At 36.8% G+C, this 22,786-nt stretch overlaps 1 protein-coding gene across 17 annotated transcripts in view; it reads right to left on the bottom strand.

The window, feature by feature from the left end:
• The window catches only part of SYNE1 (spectrin repeat containing nuclear envelope protein 1), a 290,057-nt gene that overhangs the window by 103,173 nt on the left and 164,098 nt on the right, over positions 1–22,786 (bottom strand). For 16 of the 17 annotated variants that reach the window (XM_054279435.1, XM_054279434.1, XM_054279440.1 and 13 more), the window contains 17 exons: positions 21,856–22,023; positions 20,612–20,788; positions 19,674–19,820; positions 18,474–18,599; positions 16,835–17,011; positions 14,877–15,142; positions 11,913–14,073; positions 11,399–11,736; positions 10,581–10,725; positions 9,365–9,583; positions 8,260–8,522; positions 6,591–6,756; positions 6,123–6,278; positions 5,773–5,925; positions 3,212–3,394; positions 1,621–1,758; positions 176–361 (listed from right to left, as the gene is read on the bottom strand). In XM_054279435.1, the coding sequence (XP_054135410.1) occupies positions 176–361; positions 1,621–1,758; positions 3,212–3,394; positions 5,773–5,925; positions 6,123–6,278; positions 6,591–6,756; positions 8,260–8,522; positions 9,365–9,583; positions 10,581–10,725; positions 11,399–11,736; positions 11,913–14,073; positions 14,877–15,142; positions 16,835–17,011; positions 18,474–18,599; positions 19,674–19,820; positions 20,612–20,788; positions 21,856–22,023 (5,169 nt within the window). The remainder of the gene's footprint in view (positions 1–175; positions 362–1,620; positions 1,759–3,211; positions 3,395–5,772; positions 5,926–6,122; positions 6,279–6,590; positions 6,757–8,259; positions 8,523–9,364; positions 9,584–10,580; positions 10,726–11,398; positions 11,737–11,912; positions 14,074–14,876; positions 15,143–16,834; positions 17,012–18,473; positions 18,600–19,673; positions 19,821–20,611; positions 20,789–21,855; positions 22,024–22,786) is intronic. The other variant, XM_054279447.1, reaches the window with a different exon arrangement.

The following is a 22,786-nucleotide window of genomic DNA, read 5'->3' as shown; positions in this document are numbered from 1 at the left end:
GAATCAGCACCTGAAGGCAGCATCTCAAACAGTGCAAGACACTTGGCTTTAGGCAACAAAATCATGCCCTGTACAGACCACTGATTATCTTCACTGCTAATAATCTCAGTACAGTAGTATGATGCATACATCACCCTAGATTCCAGCTAGCATTAGAAAATCTGCTTTCATTTACCTTGGCAGCATCTTGGAGGTTTGGCAGCTGCACTTTGATAACTTGCTGCAGTTCCTCCGTCCGCCGCCCCAGTTCCAGCACTTGCTGTGACATCCCTTCAGTACAGTAGACACTTGCCAGGTAATCAATCCTCTCGCTCATGGCCTCAAGATCACCATGAATCTCTCCAGACTCATCAAGAATGCTCTAGATGGAGATACAGAGAAATTGAATGTCAGGTTTGAGACTCAATGACACATATCTTTTAAGTATATTGTTCTGTAAACTCTTTAATCTGTGCACATTCATGAGCCTATGATTAAGTTCCACTGATTTCCTATAGGCCTAGGCAATGCACTTTGTTCTGAAGATCTGCTGAAGTGCTTCAGCTTATAGACACTGGGAAACAAAAGATTAAGTCATGAAGCTTCAGCAGCTGTACTTACCAACACATTAATTTTATTGTTTTGCTATACACACTTGTGTGTAAAAATATAATATATGCAATCTATGGAGAAGATTTGTCCTGGAAGCCTCATATACCTAATAGAAAGTAGCAGAAAGCACTTGGGTGCAGTGCTATAGCAGGGCAGGAGTTGTTAATGCTGCCTAAAAAAATCACTGCATTGTGTGGGATGGCATTGGTTAAGCCTGTATCATCAGATTTTGAAGCAGGGAAAAAGCCATAGCAGAAATTCTATCTCCAGATTTCCTCATGATAAATTGCCTGGAAGCTCCAATTCAGAATACAAAGCGTGACATACTACCCTGCACTTACTTGTGTACAAGAATGCAGCTGACAATTAAGTAATGTATATATAACATTGGTATTAGTGATACATTATTATGATGCCTTGATTTCTTTCACACAGTCATGTAACACCAGGCAAGCTTGAACCTCATCAAAACATTCCACTGATCTCACACACACATTCCACACACAGACACACAGAGAACAAATTGCACAATTACAGGGACAGCAAATTAATCTGATGTGAAATGTTCAGGAAGAGATTGGAAGAAACTCTTCCATTAGATATCAGTTTGAGAATATTTGGTATAAAACTCTTTAGAAGAGAACAAAGTCTATTCCAGTTTAGCATAATGGAGAAAGAAAAGTCCAAACTGAAAATTGTCTTTGATTAACTAAAGCTTTACAGTATGAGCTGCAATAATGTGCTTGGTGTGACAGAATCACACTGTGCAGACACACTATTCAGCCAAAAGTCTCTATGAAACCAAACTACTTGAATAACATGAAGAACAACTTTGAATCACATGCTTTTATTCTACAACATATCTTTATTTCAGTTTTCAAAACAATTGTCCAAAACCAATGAATCATTTTTAAGGCTTGGGAGAACAGCCAAAGAAATCTAGCCCTTTAGGAGGAAGTAGAACTCCATTGCTTTGAAAATAATTTCAAATATACACTGACTTTTAAATGTCATAGCTCACAGAATCACCTGGTAGGCTTTAAACTGATCACGAAGCTGAGAGGAAGAATTCCATGTTATACTACCATGCACTAGGATATTTGCTTTCTCAATCCATTTCAATATGAACTCCAGCATCTCATTGTATTCTTCCAAGTGTGAAGCAGCCTGGATGAAAGAAAAATTTGCTTAAGCCTAAAATGTAATTTTGTACAATTCTGGGAGGATGAAAAAACTAATTTTATTTCCTTCACTGTTTTAACCTGGGGATAATTTTAACAACTTTTCCTTCCTGTATTATATAAGTAATTTTCTTATGTATTCATGGAGTTAAAATAGGTACGTTTTCAGTAGTAAGATTATGTGTTTTGAGGGAAAAAAGACACTATAAGAATGTAGGTCACACTGTGAGAGTCCATTGATGCTCAAATATATCCCTAGAGGGTTCACTCCCTGTGCATATTTCAGCCTCACATGTAAGTTCCAAAATACCTCCTCTTTCAGTTTGTAGCTCAATTTCTTATTTTGATATGTCTCTTTCCATTACATTTTTTTTTACAGTCCACTTTGTCCATTCAGTCTGCCATATTCCCAAAAAAAGAAATGTTGCACAATTTTAAAATACAGGACAAAAGTTCTTCTTTCTGATGAACCCAATTTCTATTTAGCAAAGTACTCATAAGCTCCAATTTTATTTTCAGCAGGAGTAATTTCACTGATCTTCATGAATTTCCTCCTTATAAAGAATGGATCAAATCCGAGGTGACAAAACTGTATTTGCAAGCAGTATCAATACCTATCATTTTTTATGATAAGTGGATCTTTTGATGCTGAACAAAAATATCCTAATGTTAAATCTCTTTACCAAGTACCTTTGACTGAGTTTTTAATTTGAAAATAATTTTCTATCTCTTCTTAAAAAGAATTTTTCAGAGAAAACTGAAAAGAATATTTTGAATTTTTCTTCTGGAAGCAAATTCATGCATGCAGAAAGGAGAACTCATAATTTATCGGGGTATTGATGGCAGAACCATAGAAAATCCATTTATTTGCTTTTAGCTGGAGATTTTTGGGGCTAAGAACAAGTAAGGGAAAAAAAAGACAAAGATTTTCAGAGACTTTGAACCACAGGGGATCCATCTTTATGAACACCAAAATATTGCATAAATATAATGCATTATTGGGGCCATTGTATATAGGCTTTTCTATTGAATGTACAAGTTATATTCAACCTCTATGGATTGGGACTAAAGCAAAATATTTTTTAATTTTGCTTTTGATGCTGCAAATATAGGTAAGAGTGACAAAACAGGGAACCTGAGAAGCACAATGAGGTACTATTTCTAGCATGCTACTGTTTGTGAGATCTACAATCATTTTAGGACACCAAAGGAACCAAACAGCAGGTGATTCATGCAAGAGGGTGTTAAAGTAGCATCTGAGAACTATTTTACTCTCTGATTTGACCTGTGTCTCTTTGGAATGTGATGCAAATCTGACTAATAATAGGCAGATGTGTCAAGGAATGCCCTGTCTGGCATAACTCCAGGATAAAAAATGAGATGTTTCCATGCTTCCTCTGGTTCTGAGAGGAAACAGCAGGAAGGATTTAAGATCATACCTGACTGAGCTTGGCTGCTCTGTACTCAGCCTGCCGTATGGTCTGCTGGTGCAATGCAGTGAGTTTCCCTATCCTGTTAGCCAGCTGCTTAGCCAGGGGTACGTTCTGCTCTGCAAAGTCCTGGACTGATGCATCTAACTCCAACAGCTTTATATTGCAGCTGTCCAACTCGTCACCAAGGATCTAGGCAGAAAAACAATAAAATCAGTGATCCAGGAAGTGGTAGCTTTTTGGTTGATTATTTCTAGTCCAACTTGCAACTTTTATAGCCTGTCCAAAGTCTCCATAGTTTTTTCCATTTTTAAGCAGGAAAGCAGAACAGCAGGATATTTGGTCATCTCTGAAGTATGTGCCATTACTCTTTCTCCTCTGACTTCCTGGCTAGAATGGATAACCGTTTTCCCTGCCGTAGCCAAAGACTGAGTCACTTCAGTGTGACATTAACTGTTCTCAGGCATCTTTCTGGGTTTGTTTCTGAAACCAATTGTCAGCACAGACTGCCATGACAAGGAGTTTTGTTTATTTGAAAAGGGGTTTGTTTTATTGCTGTCTTAAAATATAAGTTTATAAACTCAGAAAAATGTAGTTACTCATTAATGGATTATGAAAACTTTAGTTTTCATTTGAAAATTGCATTTTCATAGCATGATCTTGATGCAGAAGCGGTCTGATTGTGCTAGAATGTTTCAATAGAAACACAGTTTAAAATCAATTTTTCCTAGCATAGTCACAATTATTGTGAAAAGGAAGCCTAAAAAGTTTTTCAAGTTTCCCATAGATTCAAAACATACTCTTGGGATACAGTTTCTTGAGAAGAGGCTACTGGGTATTTTTATATTTGTTTTTTATATCCAAGGTGTTAAAAATTTATTGTTTTTGAAAAATAAAAAAAAAGAAGTCACAGAATCATAGAACAGGTCAGGTTTGAAGGGACCACAGTGGGGTCATCTGGTCCAACCTCCTTGCTCAAGCAGGGTTATCCCACAGCACATGGCACAGGATTGTGCTCAGAAGGCTCTTGAGTATCCCCAGTAAAGGGAGGCTCCACAACCTCTCTGGACAACCTGCTGCAGTGCACAGACACTACATAGTAAAGAAGTTCTTCCTCAGGCTCAGGTGGAACTTCCTGTGCATCAGTTTCTGCCCATTGCCTCCTGTCCCACTGCTTGGACAAACAGCCTAGCCTCTCTCCAATTATTTCTATAAATTTAAACTGCAATCATTCACAACACTGCTACAGGTGCCTCAAGAAGTGACTTCAAGCTCTTCAGGTTAGGGCTGTCCTGGCAGACACACCTCAGAGTGCAAGATATGATCAATCATCATGATAAGTCAGTATTATTCCACAAATTTGGAGACATAACTGTCTACATGTAGACACAAAGACAGATGTAAAACTGCTTATCTAAATACAAAGACACACACATTACAGCAAGCATAAATAAATGCATTTACTACAGATACTATGCAGAATTTATATGCTGTTTGTGAAGGAAGGATCCATTTGACTTGAGTCACATGGATTTAAAACAAATTTTTATTTTATTTTTTAACAATCTGTTTCAATGTTAATATAAAAATATTTACTGCTGTAACCAAAGCCAACCCAGTCTCAAGACTATCAGCTAAATGCATAAAAGCAGTTGGAACATTACTTCATCTCCAGTGACAGAGAGTTTTAATTTATGCAACATAAGAAAGCAGATTTCACTGGTTTTCTGCTTTCTGACTGAAATCAAGGAGATACAGCAGGGATATAGTTTAGTGACACTTCCTGTAAAGTAAACAGTACTTTGAAACATCTTGAGCATCTCATGAAAATAAACAGGTAATTTATGACATACCAGCCATGCTAAATCTTCTATTTTGTACGCTTTGCTTAATTTCAGACAGTAATTCAGTCAAGTTTATCTTTGACTACTTAAAATAAAAAAGCAACAAAAAAAAGACCCAAATCCTCAGCCAACCCCTTTTCCATCTCTCTTCTCCCCAAAATCTCTTACTCTCATATGGTAATCCTAATTTGGCCATTACACTTCAGTACAGATGATTTTTCCTGCGTGTGGTACACACCTAAGATTAAGAAAACCTTCAAAAATAACCAAGAACCCTTTGCACTACTCTTAATTGCATGAGTTGTACTTTACCTCATTGTTGAACTAAATGTGAGATGGGCTACAAGTAAAATTCTATGGATCTATTTATCATAAATAAAGAATGATCTTTTCAGAACAGACAAGAACAAGGAGCAGTCTGAAGGTTCCTCAGGCTTTCCCAGATTGGAGTCATACTCATTACTGAAAAGGAACTGTGAAATTTTGTCCATCTGACTTTAACACTCACCTCCTTCCTTCAAATTCTGTTACCTGTGTAGGCCAGTTTGCAAAGACTATAGCTTTAAAAATCTCCTCAGTCAACCCTCATTTCTGTATAAGTCTTCTGTTGAACTATATTAACAAACTGTGTTCTCCAAGTCTTCACAAACAACAGTTTGGTATGAAGTGAGCTTCCCAATTCAGAAAAATTTATGGCATAACCACATAAGGAAAGCCTTGTCTTACCTTTTGTTCAAGTTTAGCTTTTGTTATATCATTTGTTTTCTTTTTCAGTTTGGAAAGAATGGTATTTAGTTCATTTGCTATCCCCTGGATTTTCTGATCAAACTCTTGATTCAATGTTTTGATTTGCTGAGTTTCTCTTTCTTTGGTTTGAATCTGTTAACAGTAAGAATTAAATTCAATAATCAGAAATCACTCCTCCTTAAAAGAAAATAATTTTCATTTAACTTTAATTCTAAGGATGAAGGTAATAAAACTATTCTGTGTTGCCACAGTTTGGCCACAGGATTCCAAGTTACAAAGGCCAAAAGAAAGAATATAGATCTGCCTGGCACTTATCTACTGCACTTTACCTGATCCTGCACAGTAACGAGGGCCAGTCCAACTTCTGCTAAATGAAGAGAGAGTTCAGAAGGCAAAATGGTATAAAGCCCCAAGTATTTATTCTGCTGTTGTTCAGCCAGTTTTTCAACAGCCTGGCGATGAGTAGTAACTTCACCAAAGAGAGACTAACGACAGAAAAAAAGTATTTTTAAGAACAGTGAGAATACATCTTAAACATCTTTAAAATAAAATATCACAGTCCATCATCTACTTCATGCTTTATTAATTTGTCTAGTGGGTTACTTACTAAAATGCTTGTTTTACTAAACGATTACCATATGAATATCATCTTAGTAAACAATTACTAAATGAATATCGGATTATTAAATGAATATAGTCTAATTTGAATTTGTAGTGGTTTTGAAACTATTAACATTCACTAGCAGATTAAAATGAAGATAAATATTGTGATTTAGAAGTTGACAAATGTGGCCTACCTGCAGCTCCTGGAGTTGAATGTCCACTTCTGCATCAGGGCTTAATAAATATTCTTTTGTTTCCTGGATCCAGGACTTCACAATATTAATCTCTGCTTCAACCTCCTCACGCTCCTTCAGCTCCTGTTTGACCATCTTCATGCCTTTTTTAACTTTCTGTTGCATACTTCAGAAAGAAAGAAACAGTAACTATTTGTGAAGAATTAAGCAATGTCTAAAAACACTGCTTGGTCAAAACATGCTGAACAATAAAGATAATGATTAAGAGCACCACATCCAGAGAAATAAATTTAAATAAATTAAATTTTTCATGTCCATTCTTTGGTTTTACATGTTTGGACATCAGGCATGCAATTCTTTTGAAAAAATGCTAATGTATACAATAGAGATCCCTACATCTGAGCTTATCACCACAGAATGCCCTGATTGCTTGTAGAGGCAATTGCAGGGCATGAACTGGGATTACTCACTGTCATTCCAAAAGTAACTTCTAAAATAGGTCAGAAAAACTGTATCTTACACTTGTTTATTTCTCTACACTAATTAGAGAGCACGACAATCTGCTCTGATATTGATATCTAGAATGCAAAATAACATGAGATAAATTCCACTCCTCTTGATGGGATTTGCGTTGGCAGAATACTTAGGTTAAGTAATGGATCAAGTATCGAAACATGGCCTATTTCCACACTTCCACTAAGACAGAATTCCTGCACTTTCCTTGAGAACTTGGATCTCCTATAAAAAAATGACACCTCTGTGAAAGTTCTATTGGATTACTCATAGCTCTTATACATGTGACATGGATCTTTGATATTCCCATATTTCATTTATGTTCGCATAACCTTGCACATATGAATCATGCCTTATTTACATGAGCAGGAGGTCATCACAGACCCTATATCTTAGAAACAAATTTTAAGTCAGTGAAAAACGGATTTGTAAAATTTTCTACAGGGATGGCTATTCTACTATAATTATTTATAAACACACACAATAAACTTTGCACAGGCTTGGTGCAGGGTTTACAATTTTGTCATTTCTCATTTTGTTTTCCAACCATGGAGATCCACTTAATGGTATCTTAGTGTAGTTATGAGGTAGAGATGTATCTTAAAACTTAACATAAAACTTCCTGTTTTCTACATGACAGGGACATGTTCTTCATTTACATAAACATTTGCATAGCCACAAGGTGAAAAATTATGTTTCATTTGCATATGCTCTACATTCCTCTGTAAATGTCATACAGGACCTACTTTTAGTACCTAAGTGCTTCAAACAAGTGAAACAAAGTGATAAACTAATAAAAGAGGACACAGACAGATAAATGACCACTGTTAATGTAAGAAACGATGGAAGTATTTAAAATCAGTTAGAATTTTAATGCAGTTTATGCAGCTTTTATGTAAGTTAGTATTATTATGCAAGGCAAGAAATACTTATTTTAAAAAGCATACTCTTTCTGAAGGAAATAAAACATAATGGCAAAAAAGGTATTTCAAGATTAATTAAAAGTAATTTTAAATTAAAACTGATGCTTATTTAAAAAATAATAGCTAATATTTATTTAGGCATGTTAGTTGTTAATGATATTAAAATTATAAGCTCTTAATAATAAATTGCAAGGTAATATTTTTTTGCTGAATCTTTTAAAATATTTCCTTACTTGTGGCATCGATCTTGCATTGCTTTGATTTCTTGCATAACTGGTATTTCCTTCTGAGATGGAGGCTTTACCTCCACATCCTGAAGCATGCTGACAGCATGCTGTTTGAGCAGGCCCAAAGATGACAGCTGGTGGTCCACCTCCAGCAGGAAACTGCCATGGTAATCCAGGAGTTCCAGGAGCTCTGTCTTGGATGCCTTTTCCACTGAGCTTTCTGGTAAGCGACCTTGTAGCTGATCTATAGCTATGGTGGCTTTCTGAATCTATGGAAAGAGATGCAGTCTTGTCAATAATAAGATTACAAAAGAAATTAGTACAACTGACACTGAAAGGTGCTAGACCCAGTCCTGCACATTTAGATTTTATAAAACAGTTGTGGTATAGGGCTTGTGCTCTACTGTGCCAGATCCCTTGCACTTCACAGGTGATCAGGACTTGCTAAGGGATTTTTTTTTTGGTCCAGTTATGGGTGCCTTCTTCTAATCTTTAGCATTTATTACATTTATTTCCATAGGAACTAGAGCTCCACCCTGGGGTACACCCATATTTGGCACAAGTCATGCATTTAACAAAATGATTATCCTCATTCCTAGAGAACCTGATATCTGGGCATGAATAATGGACAATGCCAGCTAAGGAGACTGAGGTAGGATATAAGGGGAAAAAAGAGATATGGTCAATGAGCAGTGACAGACACTACCCTCACTATTATGCTTAAAAGGACCAACTTCATATTCTTCAGGGGAAAAAAAAGAAGAAAAAAGAAAGAGAGAAGAAAGAGAAGAAGAGAGAAGAAAAAAAGAAGAGGTTAACATAATCTAGAACAGAACATCTGAGGAAAGGAAAGAGAGAAGAATCTAAAGAAGCACTAGAAACCAAAACAACTCTGTATGTACTATACATTGTATGCATTGAGAAGAACAGCCAAACTTTGGAGGCAATGATTCTAAACCTGGATCTTTCACAGCAATGTTTTTCTGAACTGAGGAAAAACATCAGTTATTCCTGCTATCAGTTTTCTCTACTGCAAGGTGATTAATAAGGCAGCAAGCATAATCAAAGAAAACCTATGTATAAGGGAGGATTTACCAAGACTAGAATTTACCTTATCATTAAAAGCCTTCCATTCCTGCACTGCATCTTCCAAAATTTTCTCTTGTTCCTGGGCTACATTCCTGAGCCGTGTCCAGCGCTGCCAAACTGTTGTCATGGATCTACTTATAGATGCTTTACTGGCATCATTGCTGACTTTTTCCAGCTGTGAAGCCTTTTCTTCTAGGGCTGTGATGTTCTCATGGAAAGAATTCACTATGGACACGAGAGTCTGAAAAAGCAAAAATAAGCACTGTTTTCCTTTTCCACAAGCCAACTCATCAGCATTCAACATGCAGGTAAGGTGAACCACCCCCATCCACTGCAGATGAAGAGGAGGTATTGCATTTCAAGTGAGGTGGCTAGGTCTCACTTTATTTCTATTTCATAGGCAATATATTAGCTACAGCTGCTTGGTCCAAATGCTGGAAGCAGCAGAAATCTGGTGTAATCAGCTTTTCTCTTCCTTGATAGCCCTTCAAAAGGGATGAAAATAAGCATTCAGAGTCCTTCTCATAGCAAGGACTGACTTCTAAACAGTCTAAAAATGGAAGAAGCAATTCAGGTGTTTAAGTGTACATTTATGTCCTGTTAATCTTAAAAAAATTTTTTAAATGCCCAAGGATTTGAGGACACCCTCATTAACCTGGCAGACATGACATTACTCTTAGGGGAGATCCTTGATTTCACAAGACACGGCTGGCAGCATGCCTGAAGTGTCACTGACTGTCTATATTAAGGCAACTGAGTAATACCTGAAACATGAGAAAGTAAGCTATATTTTTTAAGCTATATTTCTTGCTTTTAGACTAAACAAGAGTTAATATTAAACTCCAACTCTTCATGTCCTAGTAAACTCTTCCTGTCCTGTTCCATGATCAAAAGTAGATGGATGTTTCTATTGATCTGAGTTTCTTGAAGGATACGTTATTTTAGGGTTTACAGACCCACGGCTTTTAGGAACCTCCTGACTCTTTGCACTTCCCTACAGTCATAGGCACATAGACAACAAGCTGAAAAGTGATTAAAGATATCTGTCTCAGTCATCCCACAAATAAAATGTGTGTTTTGCACAGCACTAAACATGTCTTGGTGTGTTATGACACCATTAAGTACTACAGGTAAAGATCTAAAAACTCAAATTCATGTTATCACAGGTAGGGACCTACGTATTATACATTCATTTTCACTTGAAAGAGAAGGATTTAATGCAACCACCAGTACCTTACCTTATGTGTTAGCAATTTCTCTTCTGCTTCATGAGAAGAAGCAGCTTTAGCTACTGAAAATTCAGATAATTTTTTCTCAGCATCATTCATCACTTCAATCACCTTCTGCCTTGATGTCTGGTACTCCTGCCACTTGGAAGCACACCTTAAACAAAAACAGTTCCAGAAAGAACAACTTAATGCTATATAAAAACATTTGAACATCAGAAATATTATTGCACCTAGTTTCTAATGCAACTGCTTAGTTTTGCTGTTACACAGTACTTTCCAAGAAAACAAAAGATTATTGGAAAACAGCATACATAGAAGCATATGCTCCTGATTTTCAGCTATGCCTTACAGAAAACACAGCTGAACATTTAGTAGGCCTCATCTGACTTTTCCTCAGACTCTGCCTATGTTGTGGTTTAATCCTACCAAAACTTATGGGATTCAGAACATTCAGGAATAATGAGAAACATAGTTATGTTTGTTAAAAAGGTATTTCCTTTTAGTTCAAAGTAACTGCTTCAATTTCATTTATTTGTGCATATGTCTTCTGTCAGGTGAAACATAGGACAATTATTCCCTACTCTTCTTCTCCGTGCTGTTCCAAGCTTAATATAATTATATCAGAGCTCCTTTAAAATCACACAACTAGTCAGTCAAGGGCAGAAAAGAAAGCAGAATCCAAGAGCTCTGATTCCCCAATATACACTTCTCTCAAAAGTAGCACAAATATTTAAAAACATCAACTAATGTTCTGATTATTTCTTTCATTACCAACAAGGCAATCTTAAAATGAAGAAAGAAAAAAAAAAAAAAAAGAAAAACTATACCTTTGTAACTGCTCTTGCTGGGTTTTGGCTTCTTGCTGTGTCCCTTTGGCCTTTTCCTCCAATGCAGCTACATTCTGCACCAGCTGTTCATTTGCTGTGGCTTGTAAAAAGGGCTCTATCTCAGACACAAGGCCTTGTAGCACTTTCAAGTGATCACTAAACTGACTTTCTGTGCTGAAAAATTCAACATGGGTCCTTAGATTCTCCTCAGAGTTCTCAACATCTAGACCATTTCTTGCTAACTGAAGAAATTCCTGAGCATCTTCCAGCCAGTCATTTGCTATCTGCATCACTTGGTAGTACCTTTGGCAGAGGCTGTATGCTTTATTCAAGGTAGCCTGAAATAAAAGGGAGAGTCACAAACATAAAATCACAGAAGCCTGCGTAATTTAAAAAACCAAGACAGTAGGCTTACTAAAATGAGTCTTTCTGTGATGATTGTAAAGATCAAGCCACAGAACCATCTTTTTTAGCTTTGTTACCAAGAAACTAATGATGGTTTGGGTCGACTAACCTGTCTCATATGTATAGCTTCTTGAACTTCACCATCCAGTTCTGCCAGCTCAGCAAGAGTGTTTTCCAGGTCAGCAGGTATCAGCTCCTTTGCTTTCATGTAGCGCTCTTTCTCTTTACTGCTCAGGGCATTCATTATTCTGAGGCTTGACTGCACTTCTTCCTGATGTATCTGAACCTTTCGGATTTCTTCTTGGATGTTTTGCAGTTTGAGGTCCAAACTTAATGTTACATTAAGTTCTGTTTTCACCCACCTCAACCATTCAAGTGAGCGGCAGATCTCTGTCTTGAAGTCAATGCTCTGCACAAGTCTGTTCTCACACTCCATCACTGTGTCAACAATGGCAGAATGCAAAGACTTCAGCTTCTCTTGCCAAGCCTTAACTTGGTGATTTGTAGTCTCATAAGCAGATGAGTCAACCTGAGGAGAAAGGGCTTCTAGATGTTCAGTTATTCGCTTCAGAAGACTTCCTGAGTCTTGCAAGCTGCCCACCAGAGAATGATATATTTTCAACTTTTCTTCTATTGGAAGAGTTTCTTCATTCACCTTAACCTGCTCCTTTTTCACTGTCTCTAGTTGTGCCTCAAACTGCATACACATCTTCTCATGCTCCTGGCATGCTTCTATTGTGTCATCCAACAGGTTGATTTTCTGTTCTATTTGCCTCTTCAACTTGTGATATAGTGTGGCAAGTTTTAACATCTCATCTGGCTGCCAGGGCTGGCCAGTGCTTCGAAAAGCCTCCTTCTTCTGGTTCAGTTCATCCACTGCTGCAGCAAGGCTTGTGGCTTCATCTAAGAGATCTCTGTAGGCTTGCTGGAGTGACACAGCTTCTTTGGCTGAAACAGCGGCTGGAGCTTTGTCCATATTAATAAACTGGTCTTCCAGCTCGGTCAGAGCTTTACTTGTCAACTCAATCAGAGAGGCATACTCTTTTCTGGCATAAATTGCTTCCTGAACCTTATATAATTTTTCTTTTGCCAGAGCAGTGACAATATTGAATTGCTGAGGGAGACTGTTAAGTTTTTCATCTAGATAAGAATGATCCACTTCATTAAGTGATGGTAGGACTTCTTGGCCATCTCTTTGCAGTGCAAGTAGCAGATTCTCATATTCTGGAGATTGCTCAAGAATCTGTTGATATTTTGCCAGCTGGCTGTATAACTCAGTGTTAGAATTCATTACATTGACTTCTGGGAATGTGACAATATCAGCTTGTTTTAGCCAATGGCAAACTTTATCCAAATCTTCTTTGAAATATTTCCTGGAAACAATATTTTTCTCCAGTTCTAACAATCTCTGGTTACACTTTTGTAAAACAGTGTCATACACATTCTGTAGCTCTTGCAGTTTACCTAACACCTCACTCTTTTCTTGATTTGTTGCTTCTTTCATTAAATCCCTTCCTTGAGCCCACAACCCCGTGACCTCATTTTGATACGCCTTCAGATTAGCCTGGGTATTCTTACAAGTCCTGATCTGTTTATTCACATCTTCTGGCAAAAGACAAATATGTTCGGGAAACATCACCTTTTTCTCATGCTGGTGAATTTGGTTTGTAGCCTCAAAGACTGCCATGAGAAACTGGGTCTTTTCAGACAGTGCTTTATTCAGGTGTTTTCTCCGCTGGCCAACCAGATCACTGAGACAAGCCACATGGTGCTGGGCATCAGACACTGTTTTCTGCAGTTCTTGCCTTTCATTGAGCCCTAGGTTGGTCATCACCCTGTCAGCATCCTTCACAAGCATCTTCAGAACAAGCTGTTTGGCTTCAAGCTCACTGCAAATGGTAAGGTGATCCATGAGAAGACTCTGAGCCATATCTGGAGGAGGGCTCTGTTTAAGAGCCTCTGAGACACTAGGTTGCTGTTCCTCCGCCCATTCCATTAGTTCCTGAAATCTGGAATGCACCAAGCTGAGCTCTTCTAAGGTTGAAACAGAGACTTGAATTTTCCGTTTGACAAGGTCCTCCAGCTGAGTCCAGCGTTGTTCAAAATGACTGAATTGCTCCTTTGCTAATTCTTTGTCATCAAGATTCAAGTGTTCTATCATCTTCTGCTTCTGATCTTTCAAATCTTCCAGAGCAAATCTCCTTTCCTGTAGTGCAATGGCCAGTTTCTGCAAAGCTTCAAGGTGCACATTTGTACTTTCAGCATCAGATCTGTTATCAAAAAGGACAGGACAAAAATGAGTTATTAGATGCTATTTCAGCACAGGCTTTTAAAAGAGGTCAGGATTAATTATAAGCCCACTGCATACTGAAATCAATATGATATAAAGACCTACAGTTTTCAAATTCACTTGAAGGTAACAGCCTTGAACATTAATTTAAAAACTTCGCAAATTTATTAGTGTCCCTTTCATCTGCTGATTGGTCATCAGGCTGACCATACACATTTACATGAATACAGACCATACTGATTATATTGCACATATGAAGAACAGCAAGTGTTGAGGTTGAAGTGAATCTTGTTCCATGGCAGTGACAGCAGCAGCAATACACTCACAATTTTACTCATAGCTGGTGTGCTTATCCTTTGCAAAGCAGCTGCAAATATTTAGGAGTAGTTACTAAGCTTTAATATAATAGTCTAATAGAAATAACATAGTGAAATAGATATAATGCAGTGAAAATGAACCAGTGAATGAACCATGAATTCATGGACGACCACAAATGAAAGAGTTTAAATGAAATAGTCAACATTCTTGAAATATCAGAAAATGCTATACCCTGAGACAGGATCAATCATTGCTTGCCCTAAAGACAAACACTAAAGATCTGACCTGTCAAACACTCTTCATCTCAACAGAAAGGATTAATTGCCTGATAATTACTAAGGGAGGTGTGCTTTTAATTAAGTATGCAAAAAGGGATTTTTAGTGGCTCCCACTTACAGACACTCTGCAAACAGATCTTTCAGCACATATGCACGGTTTGCTTTGTAGATGCAACTCCTTTTTTACCTAGCCAGGTTGTCCCACTCTTTTGTGAGCTTTTCCAGGAAAACTTCAACAACATTCATGCGATCATGGTAATCTCTTGTCCTCTGCAGATCCTCCTCCCTCTGCATGAGCAAATTATGTGCCTGAAGGCAGAGGTCCAGCCACTGGTTGCTCAGTTCTCCTATTTCCTTGTGTTCAGGTGATTCCTGTCCTTGGGTTAGTTTGTTCATTTTCTCAGTCACAGAGGTGAGAGCTGACTGCTTAGACTGCAACTTCTGACTGAATTCCTGAAAAAGATACAAGTAAAACCCAATATAATAACATGCATTCAAAATTATAAAATGGAATTTAAATAAAAGCTCTGAAATAAATAAATTATATATGAACTAATTATTTGCTCAGGAAAATGCTCTGTAGCATAAATTGGAAGCAGTGCTTTCACTCCTCTCCAAACCCTCCTCCCCATCTTCTCACGTGAAGACAAGTTGGTAATAGATGCTAAAGCAAGCCAGAGGAGTTTCCAAGTGCCAGGGATAAAAGCAGAACTCATGATCGAGTCACATCCTGTTGTCCAGGCTTCTGGACTAGCACAGCCCCACCATACACTAAAACATGCAAGGTAGTCTTGAATCTCACAAGAATAATTCATTTCACCAGCACTATTACTAGCTTTTTTTTTTTTTTCCTTTTCCATTAGAGACTAAAAATAGGAAGCAGAGTCCATGAGTCAGTGAAGCTCCATATCCGTACTCTGTATTGCTCCTACTGCTGTAACAGCAACCATTACCACTGTCACTATTGAAACAAAACCATGGATTACCTAGGTATGATTAATAACTAGTAACTGAAGGAGTTCATCTGCATACATGTCCTACCAAATAAGAAGTCAGAGAGATCCCAAAAAGAAGAATACACAATATACTGACAACTAAAACTAACCAAATATTTTTCAGCCCTTACACACTAAGATAAGTATCTTTTTTTACATTCTAGCTCCAGTAACTATAACTAAACAAGCACACCCATCTCCAGCTCTGCCTCATTCCTCTTCATGACAGCTTCAAATGGAGCTAGGCATCTTCCTTTACCAGGGGAAATGATTAGGAAGAAAACACCTTGTGCCACATCTAACAGTACAGTGGGTGTCTCCCCTTTCATTATAATCCAAAGTTACTGACTGAAAGAGTGAAGAAATAGAGACTCCTTCTTCTTCTTGGATTCTCATGATAGCTGATATAACAGCTTTCAGTCCAGATTGTGCTGAGGCATCTTCAGAGGTTTTGACTTTGTTCCAAAGTGTCAGTAGAACAGGAACGGAGAGGGAATGCTGTTGGCTTTTCACCTAACTCTTGGCACATCAGAAAAGTAATACAAGCAAAGTCTAGACCAAAAATGCAAAACCCACATATTTAAAAATTTATTAAAGAAATTATCTTTTTGTAGATTTATTGGTATGTGCAGTAACTGATGTGTACAGAATGGTCATAAAATGTCTCTTTTGGAATGAATGAGAGAAGATATGAAGGTATTTGTCTCATTAATTAAACTGTGTTTCTGTCATACCTCTTCTTAGAGATCAGCAATACCAAATAGTTTCATTGACTAATTTTGAAACACTTCTAAACTATTTAGAAAAAGAATTTAGCAAGCACAATTTGTAAATCTTATCTTCAGGTCCACTGTGATCAGCATTTAGTCTACTCTAAAAGCAAATGCAAATCAGATCAGGAGGCTGACAGTTGTCAGTTGTCTATTATTAAAAAAACAAAGCCAGAAAAATACCAAAGTACAGTTTTCTGCTCTCCAAATCACCCTGCAGCATCAACAAGGAAACACTTTTTCTTCTATGTTCTCTGCTCTTGTTTAGAGCATATTAGTCATTGTATGCAGTACGTGCATATAAAATAAATCATAAAAAAATATCAGCCACAGGATGAACTTCTTCCTTACCTTCTATTCTTAACCCAAAGTCTCCTTACCTTAACCTGGAGTACCATATTCTGGGCAATATTTAGCTCCAACTCTGCCCGTCTCCTTTTTAAATTCTGTACTTGTTGATCCGCATCCTGGAAATATATCCAGAGCTCAGCCTTCAACTGTTTGATCTCTTCCCAACCTTGAGACAAATACTGTGAGTGCATTATCTGTTGCTCAATCTAGAAGAAAAGAAATGGAGTAGGAACGCTTTAATTCATCTATTTTTGGCGAATGGAGGATGAATGCCATTCTTCCTCTGAGCACAATACTGTACTAAAGCAATTTCTGCACCAGATTTTGAAGGGGCTAACATTATCCACAAAATGAGCCTTAACCTTCAAAAGTCATAAAAATTGTACCTATCAAAGGAAATATAGGTGGAAACAACAACAAAAAAGAAATTAACAATCATTCACCCTTGAGAGAAGCAAGTAAGTTTATGAATATTTGTATTTCAATGTTCTTTGTCCTCTGTTAAAGCTTAAATTATTTGTATAATTTAGTCTACTGCATGCCAAGACTACTGCTAGAGTGTACCCTACATAAAAGTTTCAACTAAATAGTTCAATTTAATACGCTTAGCCCAGTTATTTTTCCTATATGCCTCTTCTGAAATGCCAGTAAGAATGCTTACCAGATCTGAGCCATCAATCCTCTTACACCAATAGTGACACAGCTGCTTTTGCTCTAAATACAGCAGTTGGGTGCCTTTAAGATTTAGACACTCAACCAGCTTAGCATATCTAGGCTCTATACCATCTGTGATTTCTTATCAATGTTTCACTGCTTTGTATGTCAAAGGAGTGTCTTATTCTGATGTTTGGGATGATTTTCAGCTATTCACTTCTTCTGCCATATTTTTAGGGGTCATTTGGATGTGTACAATTCCCTTCTGTGGTATGGAATGCTGTTACTGTATGTATTACATTTTTACTCTTGTTAGAAGTAGTTTCAAAACTTTGGTTGTGTGTCTGTGTAAGAGAGATTAAATTTTTCATGTTTAAGACAAGAGGAATGCTCATAACACTTTTCCAATAACTTAAGTTTATAGTTCTATTTTAAACCTAAGCATTAAATGACTTTAAAACTTAAAATTGAAGAAAACTTCTATAAATTAATATGCTGAAATAGATGTACTTTGATTCATTAACTAAACCATCGTATTTTCTACTGTTATGATGGTTATTATATTAGTAATCTATTAATATTGGCCAATATGAACATATGTCTATTGTTGAATAAATAATAACAATAAAATATGTGTCAGATGTAATAAAATACAGAGGATATTAGACTGAATTGTTTTTTGAAAACATAACTTGAATAAAGTTTTCTTCCACAGAATGTTATTTCTGTAGCTTTAGACCAACATCTTGTAACGTTGTGTAGGTACCTTTATCAACCTTAGTTGTGTGTCTTTTTATCAGTACCAGGATGGTAATGTATGGACTTAATAATTAAAAAAAAAAAAAGAAGCAGAAAGAGAAAACTATTTAACTATATTTAAAGAAATACTTAAGATGAAAGTAAGATGAAATTTCTTTAAACCATTACTCAACATGACCTTTTTAAAAGGGAACAGATCAAGGCAGTTAAAGCTCTAAATAGGATTAGAAGTGGGTTGTTGTGGTTATCTTGTACCGTTTGTTTTGTTTGTTGAATATCTGCTGCTGTACTCTTCACTGTGGCATCTGACAGATCACACATGGAGCACAGGAGATCCAAATACGTATTGGCCTGCTCCTGCAGGGCCCGGAAATGTTTAACCTGAGGGAAGACAACTCAAAAATAAACTCTGAGACTGTGGAAATAATATCTTGTTTATTTGCAAGATTTTATCTTGCAAATCCCACATTTTAGTCTTTTTGCTCTGCCTTCTTATTTTTTCCATAAAATTAAATGTAGAAATACATTCTTTTTTTAGGTAATGTTGCTATATTGTAATTATGGAAAGGAATAATCCAAATAAAAATTTTATTATTATCTTGTTAGCAAAGTACTTGGAAACATATGAATTAGCTAGCTTATTTCTTAGCAACACACAGTCTCAACAAGGTGACAGACTTTTCCAATGTGAATGGGAACCAGAGCTTTATGGGCTTATCAACAATGTCCTGTTCCTACAGCTATAAAATTTTCCAATGTCTGACAGATGATAAGAAATTCAGCTTAGTGGCACTTAGGTGCTGGTCTCACTGTGTCGCACACACCCTACTTCCCCTCCCCTTGTAGGTCTGCCATCTCTAGTATTTCAAGGTCTCTATTAAGAGAGACGATGGATGAGACAGCTCTGAATTCCAGCATTTTTAGCACCATACCAGTTTAATTTAAAACCAAGCTACAAATCCAATGTAAAACACATTTTTACTAAGAATAATCAAAAATCAATGAACAAATTCTTAATGGTCAACTGCAGGCTACAGGCAGTTCTATGCTCTTAGACTGAAAAATTGTTATAATTGCCTGAAAATTGACTCTGTGTCCATGGTAGTGTGAAAAGGTCTCATGAGGAACACAGTAGATAGATGGGCAACTGGAAAAGCAGAAAGACACAACCCCTCTGCTAAACACAAGTATTGGAATATCTGATTTATCTAACTAGCCAACATTTTTCAGGTAACATGTTTCTAAGCACTAAGCAGAGCTAGTAAAAGCCCTCTTAGATTTTTCACCTACAGATATTTTGAATTCCAGATATTCCTTCTGGGGTTGGGAATGAACATTAAGGCTACACAGCTTTCTGAGAAGGCTAGAAAATATCTAATTTCTAGACATTTAAATCTCTCATCTGAACTTACCGTGTTAAGAATAACTGAGCTTTTTCAAGTGCTAAACTTTTACCTGTTTAACTGCATCTGCCAGGCTGAACGCTGTCCAAGTCGTTGGTTTTAGCTCTGACTGCACTGTAGACAGCCAGGTCTGGCACTGTTGAAGAGTATCCTGATGATTAACATGCTTCTGGAGCTCATGTTCCAAAGTCTGGTACACCTAAACAAAACATTTTTTAAGTTTATCACATATTCAAATATCACATTATCTCTCTTTTCCTACCTTGAAAACTGACGATAAAATAGAATTATCAAGATGTTGATTATTTTAGCCCTTGTACACAAGAGCTGAAAGCTCCTTAAACTCTCACTGCACCCTGATAACATGTGAAGAAGATGCACAATATTTAATGCACAGATTCTGAAAAGAAAAAATAGAGATGCAAATGAAGAACATGCTCTCTTTTTCCTGTATCCAACATTTTTGTATTGATTTTGTATAAGATTATTTTTAGTTTGTTTTTGGGTTGTTTTGTTTAAGGTTTTTTTGGGTTTTGTTTGTGCATTTTTTTGACTGCTGGCTTGATCTCCTAATTGGTTTAACAGAATGTCCCAGCTGTCCATTCTTGTCCTGGTAGCACATACCTGAGACCTGTTTATGTATGTACGCAAACTAGCAACACTAAGACTGCAATTTGCTCCCTGGTTTTTGAAATAGAAAAAGGTCTATTTTTTTCTGCTGCAGCTGCTCAGAAGCTAGTGTACCATGAAGGTGGTGAGCACGAAATAGAACTGACAGGCCACTACTTTTGCTGGTTGCAAGACAACATTTGGATCACAAGGAATTCAGCTGTAGCACATGAATGATGAAGTGCTCAGCAACCTGTAGGCTCAATCAAAATGGAAACAGTAGGAAGAGTTTTATACCATTTAAAGAAATATCTCATAGAAATAAAAATACACTTCATTTTTAAATGGCATGAAAAAAAAAATCTTTGAAACATGGCTTACTCTTTGGGCTGTGCTACATATGGCAGAATAGCTGTCCCTTGTCCCCTGAAGATGGCTTTGTATATTTTGCTTAAATTTTGCTTGAAGATGTTCTGAGCACTGGCTGATCAGGTAGTCACCTTTACTCTTAAGGTTGTTCAAACGATCTTCAAACCCTGCAATTTCTTCCATGATAGCCTAAGAAACAGATAAAATACTTTTGAAGAAATATGCTTGCTGTGGCACAGAACATTTTTTCTCCCTCCTTTGAACACTTTCATCTTCAGATTTGGACAGACAACATGTGTTGTCATAGTCAAGCTACTGGATTCCATGTTTATTTTAAAGTCATTGTCAAAAGTCTTTACACAGATACCCCACAAAAACAGCAGTAGCACTGTCATAATGTGTACACACTCTCTGCTCAGACCCCAAGACTATGCCTAATCTTCATTTGTTGCATGCTCTTCAGGGCTTCTTCAGCTTCTCTTGTGTCTAGTAATGCAAACTAAATCTCATGCTGAATCATATCTCATTCCACAAGCTCTTTCATGGTTCACTTTGGCAGAGCCAATTTTTTATCTAAGGAGGTTATTTAAAGAATAGCACACCAATCACAAATAATTTAAAGACTTCAATATTTGCTGAATCTCAGTTTCAGGTACTGATAGGCTGGATTTTGTTCTATTTTATCTTCTAGAAAGCATTGGCTCTCAAGGTATTAAATGATTTTCACTAACAGCAACCTTAATACTACCTTGACTAAAAGCTACAACATAACAGAACCTAGAATTAGAAGAACCTAATAGAGGTACCTCTAGTTTCTGTACTTTCTTCTCCATTGCTGTTTTATCAACCACATACAATGTGGTGATCACGTCTCTAAAGTTTTTGTTAGCAGATGCATATCAAGAAAATTTTCAATGTATTTTTTTTTCAACCTTAGAAGTGCTAAAACAAAAATTACTTCAGGAGTAAAATGACCAAAATCCAGCTTTTGTGGTTCATTTTCTGGGAAGTCTCAGGGAAAATCTGACACAGAATTCAGAGTACATCAAAGCTCTTTGTGTACGTGTAGTTTCATCCAAGAAAGGATGCTAACAACAAGCCAGATTTGTTAACTGCATTAATGACACTGATGCTTATTTACACAGTTAGCAGCAAGAGAAATAAAACAGGGAAATGACAAACAATAAGAGCGCTGGAACGAAGGCAGAGAAGAAAAATTCTATTTAACAAAGTAAGATCACCAATACCAAACCCACCTTTTGGTTAGCTAATTGCTGAGTGATTATTTCAAGATTGTTGCTTTCCATGAGGTCAGGGCTGGCCAATCTGCTGGACATATGTAATAACCATTTTTCCCCTTCTTGCAAATCACTATTGTAATCCTCATGTTCTTTTACTCTCACGTCTAAGGTTTCAACACATGCCTGCAGGCCCACAATAACTGAAATTAATTTTTCAGGTACAAGAGTTTTTACAAGATTTGATTTTACAAGAGTTAAAAAAACCCCAAACAAGCCAAAACCCACCAAGAACTTGAAAACATAGTAAGAATTATCATCTAAATTTATATTCCCATGAGGAAAGCTCATATGAATAGACAGTAAAGGAAGAAATCAAAACACACATTTGTCCTAGGAATACATTTCTGTGATAATTACTTCTGTGGTACCGAGCAGTATTTTCATTCCAGATGAAATACCATACTTTGAAGACTGAGGGAAACACTTGAGAAATGAACACAATCAACTTGACATTGAATTCACTAACAGTTATTACACACTCTGAAAGACTGCACTTGACCTACCAAATGCTATGGCTGCTGCTTACAGCCTTTGCATGTACATACTGCCCATGCCTGTGGTAGGCAAATTAAGAATGTACGCACTGACTTAAAAAGAATTTATTCTTTTCAGGAAGCTTCTCTAAATTTCAGCCCCTAAAATTGTATCTAATGCAAGGGGCATCACTTTTTTGCCACAGATCAGAGGTGTATCTTTAAACTAAAAAACAACCTTGAAAAAAATAAAATCATCTCCTTTGGTGTTTGGATTGGCAATTAAAGGTGCCTAGGTCAAACATAAGTACTAACATGGTTTACAGAGCTTATCCTTGTTAGGAGTATAACCTATTAAAAGCTTTAGGAATAATCATACTTTAGGATGTATTTAGAAGCATTAGACCTTCCAA

This window comes from Melozone crissalis, unplaced genomic scaffold, assembly GCF_028551555.1.
Source record: "Melozone crissalis strain CALT ecotype California unplaced genomic scaffold, PUWL_Pcris_2 ptg000027l_1, whole genome shotgun sequence".
NCBI lineage: Eukaryota > Metazoa > Chordata > Aves > Passeriformes > Passerellidae > Melozone > Melozone crissalis.
This window is presented reverse-complemented; position numbering and strand designations above follow the sequence as displayed.